Source organism: Bidens hawaiensis, unplaced genomic scaffold (assembly GCF_021521415.1).
Source record: "Bidens hawaiensis isolate Kalapana, Puna unplaced genomic scaffold, B.hawaiensis_p1.1 tig00006734_1, whole genome shotgun sequence".
Classification (NCBI taxonomy): domain Eukaryota; kingdom Viridiplantae; phylum Streptophyta; class Magnoliopsida; order Asterales; family Asteraceae; genus Bidens; species Bidens hawaiensis.
This window is the reverse complement of record NW_027491459.1, coordinates 1,108,590-1,124,030: the sequence shown is the minus strand read 5'-3', so window position 1 is coordinate 1,124,030 and position 15,441 is coordinate 1,108,590. Positions and strand designations below refer to the sequence as shown.

Here is a 15,441-nt window from a genome sequence, read left to right as displayed (position 1 = left end):
AAAATGAAATATATATATATATACACAACATGTATCTATCTGCATGTACATCTGTTTCTCTCTCATCTGTTGAGAGTTTGACAGACAGACACACAATGAAGCCTCTCTTCTCTTCTAATCTAATCTAATCTAATCTAATCTAATCTAATCTCACTTCCACCAAACTCCCCCTGTATCCACCTCCAATTTACACTTTTGCCATTCATCCTCTCAATAAATACACACATATGGCGATTTGATCATATATATATAATACATATTCAACCTAGGGTTTCAAATCCAATCAATCAACACAATGCGAGTTAAGGAGATGCACCCACTCTGTTGCATCTCACTCGAGAGTCCGGCGATCGGCGACACCTCGCCTTCGCCGGAGCCCACGACGGCGTTGTCGCGGTCGTGTTCCGTCGTCGATTTGCCGTCTGATTCCCGCTCCGGCGGAAATGGGTTCGCCGGAGTTTTACACAAATGGACTAATTACGGTAAAGGGTGGAGACCCAGATGGTTCTTTTTACAAAACGGTATTCTTTCGTATTCCAAGATCCACCGGCCGGAAAATATCGCCGCCGGTGATGACGTCAGGCTCATCGGAGATGTGTCTTCCGGTAGTGGACTCAAACGACGTCGTAATAAGCATCAGAAAACAGTTGGAACCGTTCATCTTAAGGTGGGTAGTTAATCAATCAGATCATATGATTTGGTCAAACCTTTGGTCAACGGAGATATTGAGGTTTAGATTTATGAATGTGAAGCAAAATGAAATGAGAATGTTATTATTATTATTATTATTATTGTTATCATTAGTGGATGGATCTTGTAAAGGTCACATCAAGAGGGCCGCAATACAAAATGGCTAACCAATACAATGAGTTTACTTTACTTTTTTCTTGCCCTCTGTATGTATGTATATGGGATTGATATATAAGTATATAACCAACCCTACACCACCCCTTTATTATTATTATTATTATGTAATAATAGTGTGACACTAGCACAACATTTTGTGCTTATTTGATCATAATCTCAACGGGTTTTTGCTTTGTCCTTGTATTTCATACCCTCTTTTCATTTGGATCTTGTCTTTTGGTTGCATGTCTCTTTCATTTGACCCACTTTATAGTTTATATAAAGTCATCTAAATGTAAGTCTTAACATGGTTATTATGCATTATTATTTATTTATTTCATTTTCTTTTGACCATTTAATCTTGAACTTATTCAAAGATCATAACTTTTCATCTTGAAAACAAGGTTAAGTTGACCACTATTGGTTAACCTATGTTATGCATAGTTTTCTTCACCTATTTGTTCATCATTTTGTCTCATTATGTTTTAAGGTTTTGTATTGTATGCAATTGATAAGAAGTGCACATCAATGGGCTAGAATTAACTATTTTAGGAATAATAAACAAACTGAGTACAAGTTTGTTGTTGTTGCAGATTTCGTCTTTTCGAGAAAGCAGATCGGATAGTAGACGGTTTTATATATTTACTGCTACAAAGACGCTTCATTTAAGGTGTAGTTTGAAGGAAGAAAGAGTTGCTTGGATAGAAGCTTTGGCTTCTGCAAGAAACCTGTTTCCTTTAAGAAGATTGAATGATAAAATTCCAGTTATACCCTCTGATATATCACTCTCAACCGAAAGATTAAAGCAGCGTTTACTCGAAGAAGGCGTTAATGAGGTGCTAATCAAGGATTGTGAGCAGATTATGCTCTCTGAGTTTTCGGAAATTCAAGGGCAACTTTGTCTTCTTTGTGAAGAACGTTCGAATTTACTCGACACCTTAAGGCAGCTTGAGGTAAATCTGTTCTAGTTTCAGGGTTAAAAGTTGTAATTTGATTTGTGTTAAACAGGTGTTATGTGTTTGTCAGGCTGCTAATATTGAAACCGAAGCCTGTGGAGCACCAGAAAACGAGTATCAATTGACACAACACGGGTTTTCAGATAGTCAACGTGCAAAATATAGTGGTAACTTGTAATTCTTTCTTTAGGCCTGTAAACGAACTAGACGCTCATACAGTTCAGCGGGGAGTTCGTTTTTTTATATTCGTTTTTTAATAGATGAACGAACACGAACAACATTTTTTGTTCATTTTGTTTTACAAACGAACATGAACAAATTTCTCGTTCGTTCATTTATGTTTGTGAATGGTTGCTTATGTTTGCTTGTTTATGTTCATTTTGTTTGTTTGAGTTCGTCCGTTTATAATTAATTATATATATTCATTTGAATCTTTTAGGTGCATTACTATTTGTCTAAGTTTATGAAAAATATAAATTTACCGATTACAAGTTTGTCCAGTTTTATAAATTTTTTAAGTTTACTTTTAATTAGTATTTTCTCAATTATGTTTGCTTATCTATGTTCAGTTATCTTTGTTTCTTACATTCATGAACCTTTCGCTTATTGCTGTTAGTGAACGTACGTAAGCGAACACGAATAGAAAACTCTAATCGTTTGTTCGGTTAAAGTTAAACGAACGAACATGAAAATTGGCTGCTTGTGTTCGCTCGGATCGTTTACTGGCCTATAGTCATTCTTTAACTATGTTGCTCAGTTAATGATTTATAACCATAAGTTGACTACTGATTAATATTCAGAATGGAGTACAACTGAATCATCTGATGATGTGGAGAAACAAGATCTCGAAGAACCTTCAGAAGATGAAGAAACGTTCTTTTTTGACACGAACGATCATTTTCCAGGTGTAATGAACCAATCTGATATTATGGATGAAATAAATACGAAAAATTTGCAATTTGAAAGAAGAAAGAAGCTTCCTGATCCTGTTGAAAAGGAAAAAGGGGTCAGTCTGTGGTCAATGATTAAAGATAATGTTGGCAAGGATCTCACACGCGTATGTTTACCCGTTTATTTTAACGAACCCATCTCGTCTCTCCAAAAATGTTTTGAAGATCTTGAGTACTCTTATCTTCTTGATCGTGCGTATCAGCATGGAAAAGAGGTATAACTTGTTATTTATTGGATATTATTGCATGCTTATATTGACGAACTTAAACATAATGTAAAGTAACAAACACAAATGAATGATAACGAACGTACATAAATGAAAGCAAACAAACATAATAGAAGATACGAGAAATGTGTTCACGTTCGTTTATTTAACTAAACGAACAAAAACTTTGTTCATGTTCGTTTGCTTATCAAATAAACGAACTTACTACCGAATGGTTCATGAACGAGTCACTGAATGTTCAGTTTGTTTACAGGGTAACAGTCTACAAAGACTCTTGAATGTTGCAGCGTTTGCGGTTTCTGGATATGCTTCATCTGAAGGAAGACACTGTAAACCGTTCAATCCTTTATTAGGGGAAACTTATGAAGCTGATTATCCTGAGAAAGGAGTTAGATTCTTTTCAGAGAAGGTTTGTTTTCCTTGATGAATCTTGTTTATATTAACGTTAAACGGGTGTTTGGATGTTTGGTTTTAATGTGATTAGTTATGCCGTATCCAATAATCAGAATCAATTAACACAAGCTGAGCATGGTTGTGTCTGTTTGTTTAACTTTAGCCGAATGATCAAGCCGAACCCGAACAGTTCGTGTTTGTTCATTAAGAAAGTGAACATGTCCTTGTTTATTTATGTTCAGTCGTTTATACTACATAACTTAACTTATATGAACGATGATCATTAATCAATTAAAAGTAATGTAAAGAACAATGTGTTGGTCCCAAAAAGTTATTAAAACTAGACTAAGTTGTAATGGGACCAACACTTTTAAACAAACGTAATCTAACTAACATAAACGAACGTTCACGAACATAAATGTATGAACGAGACATCTGTTCAAGTTCGTTCGTATGTTAAATACGAACAGAAAATCCTAGTAATCAGATAATCAGTTTCAAACCACAAATTCAAAGTTTCAAACACCCTTTAATCATAATCAGCTTCTTGCAAAGAATCTTTGTAGTATAAACTATAAAACATGAACATGACTCATATTAATGATCATGGCAGGTGAGTCACCACCCGACCCTGATAGCTTGTCATTGTGAAGGTAAAGGATGGAAATTTTGGGGAGATAGCAACATAAGAACCAAGTTTTGGGGGCGATCGATTCAGCTTGACCCGGTTGGACTTTTGACACTCGAGTTTGATGATGGCGAGGTTTTCCAATGGAGTAAGGTACAAAAACACTTAAAACGCTTTCTTGGCTTCATCATACTTGCTTGATAATTATATCTGTTGTTGCCAGGTCACCACCAGCATTTATAACCTTATTTTGGGGAAAGTATATTGTGATCATCATGGACTCATGCATATTCGTGGTAATTGCGAGTTATCTTGCAAACTCAGGTTTAAAGAGCAGTCTATTCTTGAAAGAAATCCTCGGCAGGTAATTTAATGTGATGTTCATGATTTTGTGGTGTTCACATAAAAAGTCGGGCTGTTCAACGGGTCGTGTTTTCGTGTTCAACCAGATATGAACCTGATCACGACACGAACCCAAAGTCTTGTCATACATTTGAACCTGAACACGACAGAACAGAATCTGTTTAAGCTGAATAATCTTATTTTTTTCGCCTATTGAGGGGGTGTTTGGCCTAGTTTTTTTATTTTGGCTTATGCTTATATTTTAAAGTAGCTTATAGCTTATTTTCTATTATTTGATAAGCTATTTTTAAGTGTTTGGATTAGCTTATATTCTACAAGTTAATTATGTGTCTTAATAAGTTGTTAAATCCGCCATTCTTTAATTTGTTAAAGTAATAAGTTGCTTCAACAATTAATAATCCATCATCATTTGAGGGAAAATGAGTAACATACAACCTTAAACAAATAAGGGGGTCCGAAAAACGTATAATGTTTATAACTTTTATAAACAATGAAATTTTAGTTATAAAATCTTATGTCAATTTCTCTTTTAAGTTTTAAATTTTTGCATAAGATACCCAATCCAATAAGGGGGTCCGAAAAACGGAATTGTATCCATAACCGGAAAAATTGAACCAAATTGTTTATTTGGTTTTTGGTTTCACAAATCTTGTTTATTCGGATAACCAAATCGAATTCAATCGAATAAACCAAATAATAACCGGTTTAATCGGATAACTGGGCCGAATAAATCGGTTGAGTTCGGTTTGGTTAAGACACATTTCTAATTTGGTTATTGGTTCCGCCAATCATGCTTATTCGAACAGAATTCAATTGAATAAACCGAATAATAACCAGTTTAATTGATAACCTGCTAACCAAGCCAAATAAATTGGTTTAATAGGTTGAAATCGGTTTGGTTATGACACATGTTAATTCGGTTTTCGGTTCGGTTATTGGATTCTCAAATCTTGCTTATTCGTATCACCCGACCAAATTCAATCGAATAAACTGAATAATAGCGATTGGATAATCGAATTGAATAAATTGGTCTAATCGCTTGAATTCGGTTCGGTTAGATTCATATCTGATTCGAATTGGTTTAGTTTTCGGTTAAGGCCAGACAATATTCCAAACTGAACAAATATCCAAACCAATGAACACTCCTACACAATTAATATAAGTTATGACATAAAAAACATTTTAAAATAAACAAAACGATAAATGGGTTAAACAGGTAACTCCAAACGTGTCGGGTTGACACGAATACAACCCGTTTAGCTAAACGGTTTGGCTCAAAACCGTCTCAAACCCGTTTATACTATAGACCCGCGAATTTTGTGCTAGGTTCATATCGTGTTAGAAACTGACACCCCTAATAAAAAGATTAGGTCATTAAGTAATATTTGGATGGTTAATATGAACAGGTACATGGGTTCATTGAAGATACAAATGGTAAAAAACACGCCACAATATTCGGTAAATGGGATGGCAGCATGTATTATATAAACGGGGAGGGAACTAGCAAGACAAAGGATATGGTCGATGAAAACTTATTTTGGAAAAGGACTTTGCCTCCCGCTAATCTCACCCGTTACAATTTAACTTCGTTTGCTATCACTTTAAACGAGCTAACACCCGGCCTGAAGGTAGACACAACACATTTTTTGTTTTTTTTTAATATTATTTAGTGTGAGCGCGTGTTTGAGCGTGGGTGTTTGGTTATAAATGAAGGAGAAACTTCCGCCCACGGATTCAAGACTTAGACCGGACCAAAGGCATTTGGAGAATGGCGAGTATGACATGGCAAATGCTGAGAAGCTACGACTTGAAACAAGACAGAGAATGGTACGTGTCTCATGTTTTGACAATTTTTATACATTTTGGTATTTTTATTTATGAAGATGGGAGTTTCACTGGGAGCTAGGGGTGTGCATGGCTCGGTTTTGGGCTCAAACAGAACCAAAAACTGAAAAATTGGTTTTTGAGTGTTTGAAAACCGTTTGGTTTTAGCTTTTTCAGTTTTACCATTTGAAGTTGAAATTTTGGGCCAAAAAAACCCAAAAATAATGAATTTGGGCCTAAAATTTTTTGTTGATTATTGATTGACTATTATACATTCGGGCTAAAATATTTGGGTTGCTTTGTGTATTAAATCCGTATAAATTACTTAACATTCAAAATAAAAAAAGTGAAAATCCATAAATACAGTTCGCTTTTCAGTTTTAATTACATGCAAAAACGAGGCCAAGCGGAAATTTCGGTTTTTACAAAAACATAAAACTAACCTATAAACCGTTGGTTTTTTTGGGGTTCGGTTGTTTTAAGTTACGGATTAGTTTTATCAGTTTCATGCACACCAGCTCCGCTATAAGCGGGTTTCTTCGGTACAATTGATTATTTGTTTGTTTGTTATTTTTATTAATATTCTACTACTAACCTATGCTTCACAATACTCTAAAATTCATAGTCAAGAAAATTACAAGAAAATGGATGGAAACCAAGATGGTTTGAAAAAGACTGCGAAAACGGGACTTATAAATATGTAGGCGGATATTGGGAAAAAAGGGAACAACGCGATTGGGACGATTGCCCTAATATATTTGGCGAATTTAGGGAAGATGATGTTAATAACTCCAAAGTCGGAACCTAAATCCGTTAAGGTAACATGTCTTCAAACAGCTTTATAAAAAAACATAGTACCAAATGACACCATTTTGATTATGCAGATGGACAGCTAGTGTATTAAGATTCTTATTGTGATGATATCAAGAGTTTTAAGTGTTTGGGTTTGCAAATGGAGGTGTGAGCGGCGCGAAGTGCTTGTAATTTCATATATAGTGTAGGTGACATTAGGAAATTAAATTAGATGAGTCTACTCTTGTATTGATTTTGATAATAGAAATAAATAAAAAGAAAAGATGTCTAAAATTGTTTAGATACTAGGATTCAAGAAGTTAAAGAAGAATGTATTTAGGAAAAATTATCAAAGGAAATAGTTGTATGGTTATGTTTTGTGAATGCAAGTTTGCCTATTTTTTAATAGCTGTTGCACTTTACTATGCATGCTTTATTTTGCGAGGATTTTTTTCTTTTTGGGGCTCTTTTAAGTAGTCTGCTGAATTATTATTAGGAGTCAATCGTATCAGGTTGGTGGGCTGGGCTGTTAAACTCGAGCATGATCATATTTTCTTTATGTAAAAAAATCAACTCAGATGCACTAAAATCATGTAACCTGAATATGACTTGTTTAAACCATTTATCTATACATGTCAAATAGATTGATGTGTAATAATAAAGTTGTAACTTGTAAGCATGCTATTAGGGCTGTTCATGAGCCGAGCCGAACTGAGCGAAGGCTTGCTCGTTGCTTGGCTCGTTTACAACCGAACCGAACGGTTGAAATTCGAACCGAGCGAAAACCGAAACGAGCCAAATTTGAATCGAGCATTTTTCGATCGAATATCGAGCGATTTCGAGCATTATTTATTTATTTTTCACTTAAAAATTTTCATTAAGAAACAAATTTGAAGGTTGTAAATAATATATTTTATAAATAAATTAATAGTTTTTAGACAAACTTGTAATAGATTGTAAATTTTTATTAAAAATAAGTTTGAAATGAGATATAATGATCATGTAAACAAACTTCTGATATTGTAAAAACTTGAAGCGAACAAAGAAAACTATAAAATTGACGAAATATGAAAAATTTTAAGGGTAAAAATAATTGTAAGTTTATATTTATGTATTTTGTGTATATATTTATATATTTGTTCATATATAATTATATATAAAATAAATTAAAAATATTCGAGCCGAACCGAACCGAGCAGACCTTTGCTCGTTGCTTGGCTCGTTTACAAACCGAACCGAGCAGAGCGGCTCGTTTTCAATCGAGCGAAAAAACGAGCGAGCATTTTCCGAGCAATTTCCGAGCGAGCGGCGAGCAAGTTCGAGCCACGAGCGGTTTGGACGGCCCTACATGCTATACAAGTTGGTGGGCTGCAAAAGAAAAGGTACATGCCTGTTTATTTAAGCATGTGTTAAACGTGTCAATTTGAAATTTAATTAAACATGTCAATTTGAGCATGACCTACTTATAAAACGACTTTGATATGACAACTTATAATTTAATTATTTCGTGTCGTGTTTTGGGTAATAGTTGGAATTGCCGCATCTATTTAATATTGTAATATGTTTAAAATTATAATTATCTGATCATCACATTGTTTCAATATGTCGGGTGTTAACTTAGGTCTGCTATGCTGCTTCCTAGATTAACATCACACATGAAATTTATACACCTAGCGCGTTTATGGATGTGATCATTTAAATAATAAGGTGATTTTACATTGTAAAGACCAATGTTTTCATAACCGGACCGGACATCGAACCGGACGGCCTAGTTCACCGGTCCAATAAATTTGGTCAAAAAATGATGGCTCAAGCTAAAAAATGATTTTTGTCAAAAAATAAATAAATATATTTTCTTTAGAAAACCGGTTCACCGGTTCTCTAGCAGCCGAGCAAACTATGTGAACCGGACCGGTCGGTGGACCGAATCCCGGTCGGACCGGTTTGACCGGCCGGTCCGGTCCGGTCTCAACAACATTGGTAAAGAACGTATTCATACGAGAAAAGTGCACCTACATTGTTAAACAGTTATGTTCATTACATTGTTTTACACCTACCTCTTGATGCTACAGTAACCACATTAAATGTTAAAGAGTTAAATTCTTTTTCATATGATCTGACATGACTAGGCGTACGGGACGTATTTTTCATATAAAAAGGTGCGACGGTTCAATGAAAAAGACCATGAACTAGCGTGTCGGTTTGCATAAGGGTGACAAATTCAAACGGAACGTGAGCAATCACAACCCTTCGGATTCACACGTAAATGATAAATGATGTCATGCTAGAATTGCACCATGTCAATGGGTTGTCTCATAGCCTGTAAATACAACTCCTATCACTTCATTTTTACTTAAGATTGACACACAAAAACCTTTCATAAACTCTCTTTTCAGACCATAATTGCATACAACTTGGCTGCTAATGAATCGAGGATCTTGTAAATCAAGACCCCTGTTGTACTCACTAGTTCATATCGGTTATCATTTCATTCGTGAAGGTATACTAACTAAAAGTTCTGAAAATTCTCTACCACGTACCTGACAATTTAAACAAATATAAACTCTCTGAAAATTCTTCTCTCTCAGTGAAATTTGTTGGGATTACAATTATCAATGATAATTGTTGAAATATGTGACATGGTAATGTTTTATTTGTTACATTTCAATATCCAGATTTGTTTATTTAGCTATATATAACTTGGTGGTGTGTTTTATTAGTGTGCATATTCTGCTGGATTCAACTCCAAATTTATGCATGGCCAACAAAGTCATCTTCTTCCAACTCAATACCTTCTTCAGCAAGCCTATGTTCCTTGTAGACATACCACCTAGCTCCCACAAGAAATAACCCTAAGTTCAAAACACTTAAAATTGCAAGTAACCAATAGAAGTTGTAAAGCTTCCCTTGGTTCAAGTTATCAGCTATCCAAGGCTTCTTATCTCTGGTAATCTTGTGCACTATCGTCACTAAAAGAGAGCTAAATAAGAACCCTAGCGATAATGTGCTTAAAAACAACCCGGTGCTCATTGTTTTCATCCCTTTTGGGCACTCTCTTAGAAAGAAATCAAGTTGTCCCATGTAAGTAAACGCTTCACCGGACCCTACTAATAAAAACTGCGGTACCAACCAAAAGACCGTAAGTGGGACCACCTTAGATGGATCATCTACTAGACCATGTGACCGAGCCACATTTAGTCTCTTGATTTCGGTTTGGGCGGCTGCAACCATGGCCAGTATGGATAGGGTTAGCCCTACTCCTACGCGTTGGAGAGGGCTTAACCCGTGTGGGTGTTTGAGGAACCGTTTGGCGATTGGGGCAATGATTCGGTCGTAGATTGGAACAGTCAAGAGAATGCTCCCAACAAAGAAAACAGTGAGGGAAGCTGCTGGGATTTGGAAAGATTTTCCAATGTGTCTATTCATTGTAGTAGCTTGTGACACCGAGAATGTGGTCATTTGGGCATATAAAGTCCAGAACAATATTGTGGTAGCCCAAATTGGTAGCATTCTGATCACCAATTTCACTTCCTCAACATCGGTTAACGTTGCAAGATGCCATTTGTCTACCACGATCATTGATTCATATGATCTTTCGGTGTCTTTTATTGCTGCCTTGTCAAGGAACCTGCCAAAAAATAGAAAAAACAATCAGTAATCATAATAATATGTTTTAAGTTAAGGCTAGCCACAATTATCTCCAAAATTATAATTCTTGTATGCTCCATATGGATCACACTTCACACCCATGTCTAAATCTCTGGAACATGAAAAAACTAACATACTCAAATTATTTTTCTTTGAATTTTATGCTAAACAATACGCATAGTAGAGATGGAAATTTGCCCAAAGGTTTATTGGTATTCTAAGTCTCATATGTGATTGTATATATCGTATACATAGTGTCATGATACTCAGATACATCACACATAGGGTTAGGTGTGACCTCCAACTTAACAAGTTAACTCAAACACGACTTAAAATATTAAACACTCTTAAGATAATTCTAAGAATTTCAATCAAGTTTAGCATCGATAATTTCGAAAGTTTGTTTATTAGATAAAATTGTATTTTATAAATAACATACGTACTGATGCTGATAGCTGACTTCATATTAGGTCCCATATCCGTATACTTGTCTGCTTATAGTCACGCCTATGTTTTGAGTTTTGTGTTTCATATTTATATAAGTATAGTTGATCCATATTATCTTCTTTCTTTTGTTTGTTTTAAGTATCAAACACACCAATTCAAGTTAATTATTTGAAGGGCATATTTTTAATCCAATCATTCAAAAGTGATGATAGATACACTTCATACATACGCCCGCCCCACCAGGGATGACTTATAATAAGTTAAAAGAAAGTTTTTCTTGGAAAAAAACTTAATATTTGTATGTTTTCGAAGATGGTGCATGAATGGAATAATTTCATATCTTTGTATTTCGTTTTCAGAGTCTCAAAAGTTATCCTTTTGTTTCACTAATAGGAGACAAAAAGGGCGTAATTATCTACAAATCTTTGGAGTTGAGGGTTAGGGTTACAAGATAGAAAATTTGGTTTTCACACACGTTATAGCATCGATCAAGATTGATTTATGACAGACTGTTAGGACTTCATGATCTTTATGTATATTTGTCTTCTAGCACAACCAAGACACATGCACACACACTTTGTTTTATTTATGTGCATGTGTATGTGTTTTTTCCAAATTACGTTTAGTTAATTAACCTAATTATGTTACACTCCATAAATATCTATATATATAATAGCACAAGGAACAAGAACATATTGTACTCTTGAACTTTATAAAATGTGATATTAGGTACTTCTTGCAGAGATTCCTAGATATATGCTAATATAATGTTCAAACAGATCTTAGTATATAAAGTGATTTCCAGTCTTTCTAGGCAAATAACTATAATAATATTTTCTATGATCAAGACATGATCTTGACAGTATTGAAAAATCAAGACCCATGTTATCAAAACCGATATAAAATGGTAATATATATGTAGTTTTTAACCGGTAAGATACCAATAATCTTGATAATATCTAAGAATTAGATTTATGCATATTTCGGTTTCTGTTCATCTCTGTATTAACGTGGAATTGCTTTTGGGCATATAAGCATATCCACCGACTACAATTATATGTATGCATATGAAGTTATTCGGTTGGTGAGCGTCAGTGAGAGACAAATTCAAATGGTTAAAAAATTTCTCAAAAAGCTAAAAATATTGGTAATCTTGTGTCATTGGATAAATTGTATTTGTCTGTATGAGTTTAATTATATATAGTATTGTATTATTTTTCATAACTCTAATAAATAAACGACTTTCTTATGTTTTTCTCCCAAACTACATGAAAATTCAAATGTTAATAGCCTAACAATATACTATATTAACATACAAGTAATTTCAACTTTTTTTATTAGCACTCAATAATTATTATTTTGACATGTCTATATTAAACACCCAAATATTCTGAATTTAAAAACCCGTGAGAAGTAAAATAAAATTGAATTTAAATAAAATTAACTGTACATATCCAATTATTGTTGGTAAAATGGCCGTTATGGTTCAGAAACATATATAGTGTAATTAATATCAGTGACAGATATTTCAAGCAATATAAAAATATTTACAATCTCTATGAAATAAAAATGAATGGTATTTTAGAGCATTCTTATATAATCCCTCAAATTTATGTGATGAAAGTTTGCAAGTTATAAGGTGTGGTTTTGAGTGGTTATGAGTGTAAGTTATAAGGGGTTGAGAGAGAAAATATAATGATTTTTGTAAATTTGGGAAAACAAAGTTTGCCCTTTTTTATTTTTAATATTTGCTAAATAGGTTATGAGTAGAGGAGAGAGAAATTATAATGATAAAGATATAAAAAAATATTATTTAATTGAACATGAAAAAAAAAAATATAGTGTTTTTTAGTTTAATTATAAAGATAGTAATAAGACATATGATGAAAATGCTCTAAAGTCCATTGGTGGACAAAAATACATAAATACTGTTATAAATTTATATAGTGAATAATTATTAGCGGACAATTTTAGTCGCCTTTGTTGGGGCCAAAAGATGGAACCCTCAAGTTTTGGTTGGCAAATCAAGAACACACCATCAATCATTCGTTTATCTGATTGGAAAAACATGCATGTGACTAATTAATAAACAAGATAAGTATACGTGTATATTATACAGGGATATACATAAGGTGTGTTCTATATAGAAATCATAAAACACAATTTTATATAATTCTTACTGTAGTTTATTAATCACTAGCATATATTGTAGACAGTTAATTCAGTTAAAAAGGGAAATATATAAAAGATACTAACCGAAATTGTTTGCTATGAGGCAACTTCTGCTTGTTCTTTTTGTTGTCAACTTCTATAATTTCAACATCATCCACATTGAACAACAACGAAGGATCCGATGGAAGCTCCATATGTCTCTTGGTCCATGCTGCCATGAAAACCGACGCTATTTGGGTTAACGGGCTACCCGCAAGCTTCTTGAACCGGTATCCTTTTGTGCCCGACAAGAAGACCAACCACCCGATAACAATGGCACACGCAATGATCCCATACCCCCAAGGCCTACCCAGATGGTCCTGAATATAAACCAGGATCGTAACCGCCGCAAGTGACCCGATACTTATGAAGAAAAAGAACCAATTGAAAAATGTTGCCATTTGGGTTTTTTCTTCTTTATCTGTCTCGTCAAACTGGTCTGACCCGAAACCTGAAACACTAGATTTGAGTCCACCCGTCCCGAGTGCTGTCAGGTAGAGTGCAAGATAAAGAAAGGTCACTTGTGTCATGGTGGCCTTGGCGCAGTTTTCGATGTCGGGTGTGCACTTTGGTGGTTTTAGACTTGGAATCGCAGTTGAGATGGCCAAGATCGTCACGCCCTGATAATTTTTACAAAATGATTAAAGTTTAGAACTTCTTTTTTTGGTAACCGAGAAAACTCGTTACCAAAAAAACTTATGGGACCCATCAATAACATGTTGGTCAACAGGATCAGATGAACCAGTGGAAGTAAGATTCGGACCTGAGACCTCTCACGAAATCAGATGTTTACGTTTACGACTATGTTACCCTTTAAAAATTAATTAAAGGCTTAAAGCTAAGAAAACTGTGGACCTAATTCAACCAATTAACCTTTTATATTGTTCTTTTAATTAACAAGAAACTGAGTAACTAGTTAAGAAATGATATTTTAATATTATTTTTTATATATTAGAATATCCAACAATGAACAAAATATACTACTTACTGTTGCTTGAACAGCAGCGAATAAGGCAATGGTTAGATACCTATAGACATCATAAGAAAATAATTGTATTTACAAAGAATTTAACACATAACAAAAGAATACATAAATAAATACATAAGATTAGATGATTACCGGCCAAGGAAAGTATCAGCAACAAAACCGCCAAGAAGACATAACATGAAAGAGGTACCCAAGAAATTGGTGACAGTATTCGCGGAACTAGCATTTCCAAAATGCATAGTTCCAGTTAAATACGTCACCAAATTCACAGCGATACCCAAAGTCGCTAACCTTTCACATGCTTCCACACCTAAATATATATTCACGTATACTTTGAATTAATCAGATTATCTCTAATCCTTAATTATACGAAACTATGAAAGACAAGAGCATGTGACACCGTTTAAAGTGTTTCAAATTGGTAACAACGTGTTTGTACCTTTATAATGCAAGTAATGATACATAATATGATAAAGATATAGGAAGAATGATGAACCTAAAATCATGGTGGCGCTGATCCAGCCGCCGGTGGTTGCACGGTGGGCGGGCTGGCCCTTGTAGTCCCCGGCATCAGGTATAGTTTTTTGCACTTGTAATTCAGGGAGAGCCATATATTTGTGATATATAAAATAAAAGAAGAAGCAAAGATTAGTTTATTAAGCCTTAGGATTTGTAGATTGGAGGACAGATCAAAGACTTTGGGTGGTATGGATATATGCTTAAGATTCCATGGATTTTAGACAAGGCCAAGGTGCCTTTTATAGCCGTTATTATGTGATATTGTGATTAGTTATTTCTACAATACATTATTACTATTTTTTACTATTTTATGCATAACACGTACTCTAAAGTCTTAACTTATTTTAAAAATTAAAAAAACTGCTACACGACAGGAAAATTGTATTTTGCAAGGGGAGAGTGTATGTCCATCTAAATAATCTACATCAAAGAAAGTAAGAATTAAAGAAAAACTAATCACTTTTATAATTCAATCTCAAATGCGAATACAAAAAATGAAAATGATTAGAAAGACAAAAAGAATTGATTAAATCTCTTTGTTTTAAACTAGGTTATAGAAACACGCGTATTACAAAGATTAAATATATTGTTTTTTTAATATTCATTTTAATAATAAGTCATACAATTCTTAATGATGTTTATTAAAAAG

At 34.1% G+C, this 15,441-nt stretch overlaps 2 protein-coding genes across 2 annotated transcripts; one reads left to right on the top strand and one right to left on the bottom strand.

Annotated features, from left to right (window-relative positions):
* Positions 1-295: 295 nt before the first annotated feature.
* LOC143633461 (oxysterol-binding protein-related protein 2A-like) lies at positions 296-7,195 on the top strand. The gene is made up of 11 exons (XM_077101769.1): positions 296-667; positions 1,440-1,799; positions 1,873-1,969; positions 2,603-2,967; positions 3,233-3,388; positions 3,986-4,153; positions 4,224-4,364; positions 5,770-5,991; positions 6,077-6,190; positions 6,813-7,005; positions 7,072-7,195. The coding sequence occupies exons 1-10, from the start codon at positions 296-298 to the stop codon at positions 6,993-6,995; spliced, it is 2,178 nt and encodes a 725-aa protein (XP_076957884.1). The 3' UTR covers positions 6,996-7,005; positions 7,072-7,195.
* Positions 7,196-9,728: 2,533 nt separating this feature from the next.
* On the bottom strand, positions 9,729-15,136 carry LOC143633460 (protein NRT1/ PTR FAMILY 6.3-like). The gene is made up of 5 exons (XM_077101768.1): positions 14,770-15,136; positions 14,406-14,583; positions 14,274-14,313; positions 13,331-13,905; positions 9,729-10,607 (listed from the first exon to the last, which is right to left on the bottom strand). Exons 1-5 carry the CDS (start codon positions 14,882-14,884, stop codon positions 9,731-9,733), a joined length of 1,785 nt encoding a protein of 594 aa, XP_076957883.1. The 5' UTR covers positions 14,885-15,136; the 3' UTR covers positions 9,729-9,730.
* Positions 15,137-15,441: the final 305 nt, after the last annotated feature.